The 13,394-nt window shown below is 42.8% G+C and overlaps 1 protein-coding gene across 1 annotated transcript; it reads right to left on the bottom strand.

The window, feature by feature from the left end:
• tm7sf3 (transmembrane 7 superfamily member 3) lies at nucleotides 1-13,355 on the bottom strand. Its single transcript, XM_006806468.3, has 12 exons — nucleotides 13,105-13,355; nucleotides 10,083-10,237; nucleotides 5,121-5,271; nucleotides 4,662-4,782; nucleotides 3,725-3,896; nucleotides 3,444-3,621; nucleotides 3,252-3,338; nucleotides 2,385-2,465; nucleotides 2,110-2,265; nucleotides 1,886-1,986; nucleotides 1,221-1,383; nucleotides 1-1,127 (listed from the first exon to the last, which is right to left on the bottom strand). The coding sequence occupies exons 1-12, from the start codon at nucleotides 13,181-13,183 to the stop codon at nucleotides 874-876; spliced, it is 1,698 nt and encodes a 565-aa protein (XP_006806531.1). The 5' UTR covers nucleotides 13,184-13,355; the 3' UTR covers nucleotides 1-873.
• Nucleotides 13,356-13,394: the final 39 nt, after the last annotated feature.

Below are 13,394 nucleotides of genomic sequence, written 5' to 3' on the forward strand. Positions count from 1 at the left end.
TTCTTACCTGTAGGCATTTATTAAATATCAAAACACATTAAATTACAATTTACAACTGACCTTATCTTTTAAAACAGATCTAGATGCCATTTATAAAAGTCATGTGAACAGTTCTGAAATCCTAACAAACTCCTGTTGGCTTATAGGCGAAAGAGTTCATCAGTTGTCTCATCAGTAGTCTTCAAGCTGAGTGTGAAGCCCTGAGAAAAGTTGTGGCACAACAGATTCACAGGAAATCAGCCAGCACCATTAAAGCGAGAGGAATTAAAAAAAAAAAAAAAAGTGTAAAATCCAGTGTGCAAAGTACAAAAAGAGTGACAGGACTGCATGACTTCAGTTTTGGATAAATATTAAATCTTGATTTATTATTCTTTTTGTTTAAAATGGTGTAAAATGTCTTTTGTGACCTGCAGGAGTCCAGTTAGAGCTTAAAGTGGTTCATGAGACTTCCATATTAAAGTTTTCCATGACAGTAGTGGTCAGCAGGTCTACACAATGTACCGAGGAAACACATATCTTCTGTTTTGTCATTTAAAAACAAACAAACAAACAAAAAAATTGTGCTGATGGAAATAATCTGAGTAATTTGAGATGAGACGCCTCGCTTTGTGAACTGTTAGTGGTTTGGGACTTCAGTGCAGACGGTAAACTGAGCAGAAGCAACATGAAGCATCAAAACAAGCATCTTAGACATTAAAAAGATAATTAAGGCAACTCTTTCAGTTCCTCCTCTGTGATTGTTAAAATGTCTTAAAGTGTTTGATAAAAGTGGCGTTAGTCTTCAGAGGAAGTTGCTCCTTCCGCTTGAGGTCTATAATGTCACTGTGGCTCCCAAGGTCAAACGTAACCTCACCCATTGAATGTGTCCTGGGTTTACAGTAGCAGTGGTGTGTGCTCTCCCACCGGCTCAGTGCGCATGGTGAGCTGCCGCACTCGTGCCAGGAGGCGGCTGGGCAGAGAGGGGAAGTGGTGGCTCGGGTCCAGGACGTTAGTTTTGCGCCGCTCGCGTTCTTGCTGCCACATGAGGTACGGGCTGGGCGGGAAGAACGGCCGGGAGCGCTCGCGGTAGAGTTGCAGGACAACGCCGCACACGCTGAGCACCACCCACACTGTGATCATGACGTAATCTGGTCAAAAGAAAACCAGAGAGTTTTAGTTGAAGGCCAGTAACTCAACTTTGCCAGCTCTGCTGAGCTCTTGACATTCACTCGTGTACTCACCGATGGTTTGAAATGGCACGTCAGTGAACACTGCAGTGAAGGTGTTGTTGAGCAAGCGCTTGAGGATATTCAGGGTGATGTAAGAGAGGCTTGTGTAAATGTAGGCGTTGACAGCAAGAACCACAGCGTACGCGCCAACGATCCCACATGTGGTGATGTTTCCCTGTAACACACACATGATTTTTACTGTTTGAGCTACGAAGGCTTGCAAAATCAATGCTGCACTCTGTGTGTTGTAATTGTGCTTTGGACCGTGCCATTTCTCCAAAAATAGTGAATTTATCTTGTGAGCACACTTGTTCGATCATTTTGGGCTGTGTAACTTAAATGTTATATAAAACTGAAATTATTATTCTAGCCAGGCAGCAATGCAGCAAAGTGCGAAGGTGACCGAAACAGGACATGAATGATGAATGAAATAATGATGGATTAAGCACCATTAGACCCTTACAGTCAATACAAGAGTCATACAGCTGCTCAAACTAATGACTATTTGCTGACAAACATTTAGTGCTATTTATGTCCAGAACCTGGAGCTGGCTCTGGATCATAGTCTTTCTAACTATGGTACCTGCTGTTGACCTAAATGTCATTCTTGACATGACCACCAGGTGACGCTAAAAACCTTTAAACACCTCCAGCTCCTGAAGCGTTAAATCAGTTACCTCTCTGGGCCAACGCACGAAAAAGAGTGGAACGATGAGCGTGACGCAGCAGAACGTCACCCAGAAAACAGCGTCGGATTTCCTGAACACATCGATGTCTCCTGCAGAAAGACCACGACACACAGAAACTTATGGAACATGAAGCGTTTAACAATAAGCTGTAGCTTTTTCTCACGGTACTGAAGAGTCAACGACACAAAACAAAAGCCAGATTTATTCCGTACCTAATGGAGTGAAGAGGACAACGGAGGCGAGGAGGAAGCCGAGCATCAGGCCGACCACAATCACGACCACGGCCACGACTGAGCCGAAACGCCACCATATCATGACCAGGATGATCCCGCCCACCACGCCGAGCACGGCTGACAGGGTCAGACGGACTGCACAGAGAAAGACACAGACAGCAGTGAAAAGCATGAAGTGCTGCACATCATGTGAAAAGACTGAAAGCCTAGAAACACCCCCCCACCCCCCACCCCCGCGCGCCCCCCCGACTTACTGTCATAGTCCAGCTCTGTGGTCCTCGTGATGAGGATGAAGAACAAAAAGGCTGCAAAGCTGAATCCCATGCAAAACAGCTCTGTGTGGTCAGGAGAGGTGGAAACAGGGCCCAAGAAACAAAAGTCAGAGGGAGGAGAGAGAAGAAGCACCAAACATAAGATAACAGCAATTCATTCTCTTCACATTTCACACAAACATTGTTAAAGCGACTGAAATTCCAGCTCCTGGGATGTCATGAAGCCTCGTGCTCCGGAATAACAAATTCTCCTCAGACCGGGGAGACATACTGTGTCTGTCATTATCAGATTAATTAGAAGCACTGGCAGCGGGGGCTGATCACAGTGATGGGTTCAGTTTGGAACAAATGCATTTGTGCGTGACATGCCAGGGAGACCACATGAGAGGCAGGCCACTGCTAAAACCCACCGACTGAAGAATGAAGGGCTGAGAAGATGTTGCAGCAGCTCTGTGTGCATTTGATGCTTTTTCTTTGTTTAGTTTCTATGATGAAGTTATCTTTTTTTTTTTTTTAAAACAGCTTCTGACCCCATAGTTCTCTCTGCTGACCATGTAACGACCCGTGATGGGAGGCTCTTGTTTATAAAATAAACAACTGGCAGAGAGCTTCAGAGTCTAGAGAGGAAGCTTTAAAGGCTTAAGACTAAAGAGTGGCTGAAACCTGAAGTTTCATCAGCTACAAAGATGACAATGTGGACCGATTGATACAAATAAAGTTACTGACACAAATCAACAAAAAATCAGACTATATACTCACAAATGTCCTGACTGTAGTAGATTAATACTACACAGACTGACCATCATACTGTAGCACCAAAGCCACACAAAACAAGAACTAACTACTCACCACATTTAAAGAATCGATGCCCAAAGAAGCAGACAAACAGCCCTGCCAAGCCAGTGATGGTGAAGAAGATTTTTGTAGATATCTTCCCTGAAATATCATTTACAAACCGCAGTTACAATAAGTCAGTCATTTATACAGTCAGAAATCCCTGCTTCAATAGCATCGAGTTTTCGACAGAGCTCAGAAGCTCACCTAGAGTTTGGCAGCTGTCTAGAGTGGAATTGAAGCTGCAGGCGTAGGTGTGGGCGGGCACGTAAGAGGCCGAGGTGTTCAACAGCGGGTCTCTAACGATCACGGAGTAGATTATGCCCTGACCGGGGATGGAATTGAAAACCATCGAGCTCACATCTGTCGATTTCAGCGTCATGACCTGTGGGGAGACACAGAGAGGAAAAGGCAGGAGACTTGTAAACAGGCAGCTCCGGCACATTCGACTGCTAATCTTCGGCATCCGCTGCGTTCACGTTGCATACCCGTTTGCCGTTCTCCATCATGCCCTGCTTGTCGGCCACGGCCTGAAAGCCGGTGAACAGGCTGCGCTCTGACAGGTCATTCTCAGGCAGGAAGTACTGGTAGATGTCGTACTGCAGCCGCCAGCGTGTGTCGGCTCCTGTGGATTGGCTGCAGGCTGGAGGAGCTCCATCTCTGACGGACAGGAGCAACATACATTTATCTTTGGATCACCACAATTTTGTTTTCATTTTCTCAGAGTATTAAATTTTTTCAAAACCTGTAGCACAGCTAAGACCTGAATCTTAGTTTAGAGGGAGTAGTCACCAGGCCGACTGATCACATGATATAATAACACATAACTCCAGTTAGACATGTCAGACAAGAAGAGTTTCTAACGCATCACTAAACCAACCTTTATTGTTTAAAGTTAAACTACTCTAGTAATTATATCAAAACCATTTACCATGTTACATGCGTGATGCTTGAAATATATATAAAAACAACAAAACAAAAACAAAAAAGGGAAAAAAATGTGATACTGTCTAACAAACATATTATCTACAAGCAAATAAGATGCATGTTTTCCCCCGAAAGCTTTCACGTTAAAATTTGAATAGAGTCTCCACAGACCAAACAGGAAATGACTGTGTGTAAGTGAGCAAAACCATTTCAGGACAACTCTGTGGCACTGATATACAAAGCAAAGCGTGAGAAGGTGAGAAGGTGAGGCTGTGTGTGTGTGTGTGTGTGTGTGTGTGTGTGTGTGTGTGTGTGTGTGTGTGTGTGTGTGTGTGTGAGAGAGAGAGAGAGCACGAGATCATTTCAAAGAAAACAAACGGAGGTGGTTTGACGATAGCGCGCGGCAAATGTGATCTCTGTACAGAGCCGCTGATGCCTGTGGCTCAACAGGCTGAACAGGAAGTGAAGAAAACAATAAGAGTCAGTGTCATGTGCTACCTCTTATATCCCAGGTTGGCAGGTGCAAAACGGATCGTGGTCTCATAGAGGTTGTAGTGGATGTAGATGTTTGGGTCAATTTCCAGGTCAAACTCCATATTGCACGCTCCTGGAACTGGATCTGACACAGAACACATTCACTGTTAGACGCTGGACTGGACGTGGTGGGCCAATAGGAGGAAGGCTGAGAGTCATTCTGCTATGTCAACATGACTTATTAAAATAGGTTTCAACACCCAGTGGAGGAAAACCAAATCAGTGCGAGTACACGCTCGTGGTCGCCTCAGGTTTCCTCCAGTGACAATCACGTGGTTTTTATAGTTAATGTCCAAAGTTTTTGCTTTCTTCTCCTTTTACTTTCCTGTTCTGTGCTCCTCAGGCAACATTCAAAGACAGTGAAACAAGTCAGAAGAGAAGCACACTGGTGTGTTTTGTAACGGAGGACAGTTGAAGTGTTACCAGTGCTGGAGTAGGAGAGGATGACCCCGGTCCCTGCCACAGCGTTGCCATCAGGAGAGGACAGGAACAAGGTGAGGGACGTTTGGTCCCGCCGGAGAGCCGACACGAGCCCTGAGTCCACCGCAGTCAGGGAGAGGCCCAGGCCCGGCATCTGATCCCAACAGAGATATCAATTAGTAAGCAGATAATATGCAGAGGGACATGCTGTGCTGTTTAGAAAACATAGAAGTGCTCCCATTCATGGTCTGACCTCATGACGGTGCTTGAGGAAAACTTTAACAAGCATTCAACTTCATGGTGGTTATAGATGAAAGACTGTGGATTACCAAAGCCATCTCTGAGGACCATGAAACATTTCCATGCAAACGTGGGTGAAATAGTTTTGTCTGACCAAAATGATGTACAGTCTGATCTCAAACTAAGGTGGTAACGATCCCCTGCCAGTTTAACCTACATAAACACTTTCTCCTCTGAACATCTCAACACACTTGGTTCTTTGTTTGGTGGATTAGTGTGAACTTGGCAGCGATTATGATTCACTGCAGACTCGGGTCCTAACGAAGTTAAACACCTTAAATGCTGGTGTCTGTCTCCAAAACAAGAGGAAAGAAAACATTACTCAACTTGTGCTATGAAAAAAAAAAAGGACATACATTCTAATAATAGAGCTCCTAAGAAGAATGACAAACATTTTATTTTAAGAGTCAGATCTTTAGGCCCAGGAAGCACCGCTACAGTTAAAAAAAATAACTTCCTTCTGCTCTGATTTCTAGTTGGTACAATGGCTCTGTTCTGTGACTTTCACACTCTTCTGTCACAGCAGTAAGACCTCCTGTAGAAAACAGAGCAGGCATCAAAGAAAGCAGATATGAGACTGATTGAATCAGCATTAAAACATGTGTCGGGGTGGGCGTGGCCTGCAAAGCAGCTTGCAGATGTCCTGTAGTTTTAGGATAGAGCTACGTTTGTGAACAATACAACAGCTACTTCATTTGGAAATGAAAGCTGCTTGTGATTGAAGAGATTGCTGACATGAAGAAAACTCCATTTTACTCCTTTAACTTTGCATTAAATTGACTTCTTACTGTAAATGTTTTTTTGTTGTTAAAACTTCATTAATTTGAATTTCACTGCCTTTGAGAGCAGGACAAATCAAACACAGGCGTGTGCCACACGGTATACCACATCCTGACCTGGTGAGCGCTGCGTTCACATGAACAAGCTGGTTTAGCGTTAGAGAATATGTTGTATCAAAGCAAAAATACATTATCGCACGGGTTAGAGCGCGACATTATACGTGCTTCAGCACTGAGCCGGCAGAGTCTAATGAAAACCGAGAGACTTTACATTATCTGCACTGTGTTTCACGTGGAAAGATTTTTGCTTGTGACAGACAACAAATGGAAAAAACTCATACTCAGGCAATGATCTGAATTACTATTGTGTGACAGGCCTGGCGGCATAGAAGATCTGCGCCCCCATGACATGCTCTCAGTCCCACTGTTGTATAATAACCGCATTGTATCACCATCTCTTGTGGACACAGACGCTGCTGGAGTATGTAGATTCTCAAGTCAGCACAGGCTCAACTTCCGTTGTGTCATCAGCCGCAGAGGTGGGGTCGCTTCAAACCCAACTATCACAAGTGAGTTAAAGTTTCAACACTTAAGTCACCAACAGGAAGTGGGTAAAACAGTTATATAATTAAGTGTAGGTTTGGTTTATGAAAGCATTTCCTTTAAAAAATGATTAGTTTATCTGTTTTTATGCTTCTAATTGAAATATTCAGTTACCAAAAACATTGGCAGCCGATAAACAACGACAAATATAAATCAGGATCTTGTGGTTATCGTGTCAAACAAGCCAGAGGAAGAAAAAAAAGGAAATTGACAAAAGAGATAAGAATATAAAGGAAACTGGTGTGCACAATCTGCATATTCACTTTTCATTAAGCTTTATCTGATGCTGTGTAAAAGCACACTTCCTGTTTTGCTCTTTCTAAATTTCTCTGTGCTTGTTTTTGGTGATTGCTGGTGATCTTTAAACTTGAGACATGTCTTAATGATAAGACGAGTCTTCAATCACATGGATTTGTTTTTCTGGGCCTTTCCACTGTTGCCACCACCAGAAACGTAAATAAGGAAAGTTAAGCTAAACTACTTTCCATGCTCCTGTGTGCTGCATGGACCCAAACGGCGCTGTCTCCTCAGACTTCTGGGACTGACGCCAGAAGTTTTCCCCCTGAGGAACGCCCCGTCTGCCACTCATGACCAGAGGACTGTAGATCAGCTGACTGCGGGTTCTCTCAGAGGGTCAGACGACCTCACTCACAAAGCCTCATTCATTAGCCATATGTAGAACTAACTGCCCGTGATGCACTATGAAATATGCCTGTGAGTTTATTTCTGTTTATATTTTTGCTGTGTCATGTGACCACACTTCTGAAGGATCACCCAATTTAGATTACCGTATTTCCCGGACTACAAAGCGCACCTGAATATTAGCCGCACAAGCTAAAATCAGGGGAAAATCCTGTTTTGTACATACATTAGCCGCACCTGACTAAAAGCTGCAGGTGTTTCAATGTTGACTTATCATATGTAAGAGAATATGCACAAAGCGAATTGTCAGCAAAGAGATGGCTGTTTGGAGACACATCACTTTTATTAATATTTTGAAAAACAAGTTATGGGTACATATTTGCATAACTTTTTAGGTATATGTACAAGTAGCGGTAATTACAAGTACCAAACATGTACTGTGCTCATAAATGAGTAACAAATGTAGTACATAACAATAACCTACAGCACACCAGAAAAATAGATTCGGACTACCTTTTAGGCTCAGGTGCAGTGACAGGGCTTTAACAAGAAGAAAAGTCAGTCATTCACCACCATCTTTCTCTTCTTCCTGCGCACTAAAACCACCAAAGTCCTCTTCTCCAGTGTCGGAAACGAACAGGCTCAGGATGGCTTCGTCATCCACTCTCCGCTTCTCTCCTTCGTTGTCGCTTTCAAAACCAAACAAATCCTCGTTGTCAGTGTCAGAGTTGAACACCCTCTGAAGGGCCGTGGCGGTGTCCTGCTCTCCATCATGCAGCAGTCCAGCCCTTCGAAATTCGTTGGTGATCATGGATGTTTTCACACTTTTCCACGCTGTCAGATTCCACCGGTGGAGTTGAGCATAACTTGCTTTTCGCAAGTTTATCGCCGCTCATCATCCACGCCTCCCACTGAACGCGTAGCGCTACTTTGAAGTTTGTTTTTCGCAGTACTTTGTACGGCACTATGTTGCCTGGCGGATGGACATGTGACCAGCGGAACAAACAAAACAAATCGTCTTACGATATCACAAAAATCATGGACAATCCTTAGAAAAGCCGCACCTGACTAAAAGCTGCAGGGTTCAAAGCTTGTGCAAAAAGTAGCGGCTTATAGCCCGACAATTACGGTACACATCTGATTTGCTGATGTAACAGAAAACACCTCCTCTTTAACTCTTTGTAAAATGCACTTCACACACACACAGATCGAGAAAGAGCTATCACGTTCATTTCTGGGTTTGCTTATTGTGACAGTTCAGTCTGGTCCGCTCAGGTCTCAGGTGTTCCAAAAACTCCCCTCCCCTCTTTAGGCCAGCCTTTAAGGTGTCGCGGATAAATACAACAAAATAAAATGATAAGACCAAGACAAAAACTGTGGTATTAAATATAATGATAAATGCGAATTCACTGTGTGATTGTGTAACTTTATTAGCAGCGTCCTCCTGAAATGCGCCAACAAAATTGAGTGTAACATCCTCCTCTCTGCCCCTTAATGCTCTCTGGTCACTATGGTAACGCGTAAATATTTCTTTCAAAATCAGACGCACAACTACAACACGGGAAAAGACCCAGGCAGACCGAGTTGACGATAAAAACCGTGAAAACCATAAATTTCACACCTGAGCCTGAACTCTCATGGCCCAGTACCAAATGACTCACAGCCTGGGGGTCCCCAACCCCCGGGCTGTGAGTCATTTGGTCCGTGGCCCGCAGGTTGGGGACCGCTGGCTTAAAGAAACAGTTAAACAAACATTGAAACTGTACTTTAGCTGCCTTCACTAATTGTCATGACACGTTTCTGGATTCACAAAGGCCTGAGGACAGACCAATGGCAGCTCAGCCAGCTGGTTACTAAAATCACTGTAAACTTCTTGTTTGCCACTCACATCCATCTAAACGAACTAATATTTACTTAGCGTCCGAGGAGAACACACTAAAATAAACAAATACCCACTATTACAATTTGTTGTATTTGTGGCTTTGTTAGTTTCAATGTTGTGTCCTAAATATAGGCCAAATGTGAAGTATTAACACAATATATCTATACAGTTTTACTGAAGAATGTGGCTGAGTAAGAAATGACAGCCTCAAAAGCTTTAAAACTATAGTGACAAAGCAAATCATATTAAATTGAATCAAATTAATATTTTTACAGCCATTTAGAAAAAAACAGTTTTGATCTTGACAGCTTATCTCTGCTCGAATAGCAGCCGTGCAGGGAAATAATGGTACCCACCATGAAGCTAAAGTTTAAACTTCAAAGTGTTCAGAAAAACGTAACCATGTGACCTACGTGGTATCATCAGTGTGCTGCTGGCTTTCTGTTGAACAAGCAGGTCCATCACTGTACGGTTATTGCAATATTCGAATTTCAAATTTGTGTACTTGCCTACTGACAAAGTGATATTGGTGGCGTTGGTGTTTTTAATGGAGGAACAAAACAAAACAAAAAAGTTAAGCCTTTAAAAGGTGATGTCCCTGTGGGTACAGCCAACCTTTATATACAGTCTATTACTGATAACACCAGTTCTTTTTCATTTAATTAAATAATATTTCAACAGCACTTCTACTTGAGTGCACACTTTCACTGGTCTTTCCACCTCTTCACACCAGAGGTTATCATCTCAGCATTTCCTCACCCTTGTGTAGGAGATTGTTGCGTTTCGATGCTGCGTGTGGAACTGCAGAGTGATGAAAGCGACCTCTGAAGGGATCGTGGACACCACCGCCTGCACAGTCTCATTCTGGGAGATGCTCACGTTCTGGAACCTCCCCGGCAGGAAAATCACCCGGTCTGAGCAAGAAAGGGGAAAGTGTGATTTATAATGATAATAATAATGATGCATTTATATAGCGCTTTTCGGGACCCCTCAAAGTGCTTTACAATTCCACTATTCATTCACTCTCACATTCACACACTGGTGGAGGCAGCTACAGTTGTAGCCACAGCTGCCCTGGAGCAGACTGACAGAAGCGAGGCTGCCATATTGCGCCATCGGCCCCTCTGGCCATCACCAGTAGGCGGCAGGTGAAGTGTCTTGCCCAAGGACACAACGACCGAGACTGTCCGAGCCGGGGCTTGAACCGGCAACCTTCCGATTACAAGACGAACACCCAACTCTTGAGCCACGATCACCCCCATTTATGTATTCTGTAAGTCAGGATTTTTGGTTCTCTTTTAGTCACATCACTCACCACCCGGCCTGCTCGCCAAATTTATCTCACTCACTCCAAAAATTAAAATAAAGTCTTCTGACACAGTGGTGGAGAGGCACAAGTTGAAAGGGATGTGATTACTACAGAGGGATCTTTAACTGTACTTAAAGAGGTTCAGATAAAATTTGATGAAAATTTAATTTAAAGTCATGTGAGCGCTGATTTTTATAAGCCTAGTCCAAGAAAGTTTATGATAAACTCATCACAGTACTTGTACACAGTATTTGTTCTCCTGCTTCAGTCGGTCTAAGTTACTGTGGAAAAGAAGACTGGCTGGCAGGTTGTAGCTGGTACTAGTCAACATACAGTAAAATGCTAATCACCTGACACAGCAGCAGTTTTGACAGTAGGTGATAAGCCAAACACGCCACCTTAAACCAGATCCTAAAACAGATTAATCACACAAAAGCCTGAATGAAAGCGTGCTCTCTGTGCTGAGGCTACTATACGGAAATAATCGAGTGTACCATCTAAATTTGATACGTTGGTTAATTGGCACCATAAACATCCTTCAACATCTCAAAAAGTGGAGGCTTTGTCAGAGTGATGGCTGGACCCGAACTGTAAAATGTCAGCTGCTCATTTATTATGTTTCCTGTTGTGTAAAGATCTGCATACAGAGATTCAGTTCAGAAAACAAAACAAAAAAATGTATTTATAAACCGCTTGATAGGCCTGGACTCATAAAACATGTCTTCTTCTTCTGATCATCTGCTTACATGACTACTGGTTTTCTTTTTGTTTATGTTATTTCTAATAGATCTGCGTTATTCCATAAAACAAAGTTCCACAATAACTGGAACCAATCAGGCAGCCTATATATTATCAGTATCCTCACTTAACATCAAACTACAGGCTGAAGTTTCCTTACTGGCCATTTCTGACTCATTCGCCTGATTATATATAACCCACTGCGGTCTAAGCTGTCTCCAGTGAAGACCTCTAATTCTAACCATAACTGAAAGCAATCAGAATGAGTAATTTTTTTTAATCATAGGCCAGTGTTGATTACACTTAACAGTTGTATTTGAAATATTAAGACAATGAAGCATAATTCAGGCACCAAGACTGACAGCTACAAATGTGGCATCACACGGCCCTTTAAAAAGAACAGATTACACTGGGAAACAACTGTTTTTTCCCCTCTTTGAAAGGCGATGCAGATACACAGAACAGACAGTGAAATGTGAACATGGTTATGCCATTTTCATATTATTGTAGGGTCTTTACCTCACAATATAAAGCGCCTTGTGGCAACTGTTGTTGTGATTTGGCGCCATATAAATAAAACTGAATCTTGGTAATAATTAAACAAACCAAAGAAAACACTGTGTTGGTAACTGCACTTGTTTTCAGTTAGGCCACACTTCTGGTTTTGTTGCACTCACACACAGCAATCTTCCACACTTCCTTAACTATTACTGCATAGTTCCTCAGCAGGAACTGTGTGGGAAGACTTCAAACATCGAAGACTGTGTGTTTTGAGGATGAGAGGCTCACAATGTGTGAGGTAACTTTTTGCAAGATTCACTAAGTTGCTGTGTGAAAATCAAAGAATGTTTTGAAGTTTTCAAAACACACACAGCTCAGTGCTTTTAGATTTATCATTCCTGACAGATCCTGCTGACCTTGTCAGTGATTTTAATTTAGCGCTCTGAGGTAAGGACAACATGACTGGTTAATTTCAAAGCAGGCTACACACACTGCAAAGGTGCCTACGCACTCCTGACATGCAGACAGAACTTCAGCCTCAGGGCAGAGTCTGGTCTGACACAAGTTCAATCACTTTGCATCGTGTTGACTGCCATCTTTGCTTTTTTTGACAATTATTGAGCCCTTTATATGTAATCATATTATATATATATATATATATCATTTGGATAAATTGATTTAGATGCACTACTTTCAAAGTAGCACCCCCTGGATGAGAGTCTTACTTCTGCAATTTATGCAGAAGTAATTTATATTCTGATTTCCTTCTTGTGGCCCGTCTAAGGTTCTTCTTATGGTAAGACCTAGCTGCCTCTTGCCCGTGCCGTCCACCACATCTGAGACAGATTACTGTTTACATTTCCTGTTTGCAGATAAAATATGTAAGTAAGCTACCTGGACCTGTAAATCTCGGCATACTTAACTCACAAGAGGGTTAGGCACGACTAACATCCTGTGTACGAGCATCCCCTTATTTCAAACTTTAAACATAACCGAATTAAATTGTGTGGGATAAATAGACAGTTTTAGTCCGTTACATAGAATAACGCGTTAATTAGCTAGCTAATACCATACAAGAGGGCAACTCTAGTGTCCTGCAGCCCAGACAACACCACTAGTTTGAATATGATAGCTTTTTGATTATATACCATTTACATTTAAAGGTTTCTAAAATCGAAAGTCACTTTACATCAGATTAGAAAGAAAAAAAAATCATCTGGTAAGGCTACTCACTTTCTACCTGCGCTTCAACTTCATACACCAACTGAAGAAGCAGTAGCAGCAGCAGCGGGAACCAAATCCACCGAGACATTTTCCGCCTCTCTATTTTGAATTCTTAACAAACCCTTTTCTGTATGCTCCTCCGTAAAATCATTGGTAATGTGGCAGCGTCCCGTGTTTGGGTAGTAAGAGTCCCTGCAAACTCGAAAGCGACATGCTTGACTGACGTGAAAGCCTGCCTGAGCCGACCTTCTCCCTCTGCAGCTCTGACTGCCTAACGAAGCCACCGCGAGATTCTCGTC

The sequence above is a fragment of the Neolamprologus brichardi genome, chromosome 17 (assembly GCF_056152115.1).
Source record: "Neolamprologus brichardi isolate AB-2024 chromosome 17, ASM5615211v1, whole genome shotgun sequence".
Classification (NCBI taxonomy): Eukaryota; Metazoa; Chordata; class Actinopteri; order Cichliformes; family Cichlidae; genus Neolamprologus; species Neolamprologus brichardi.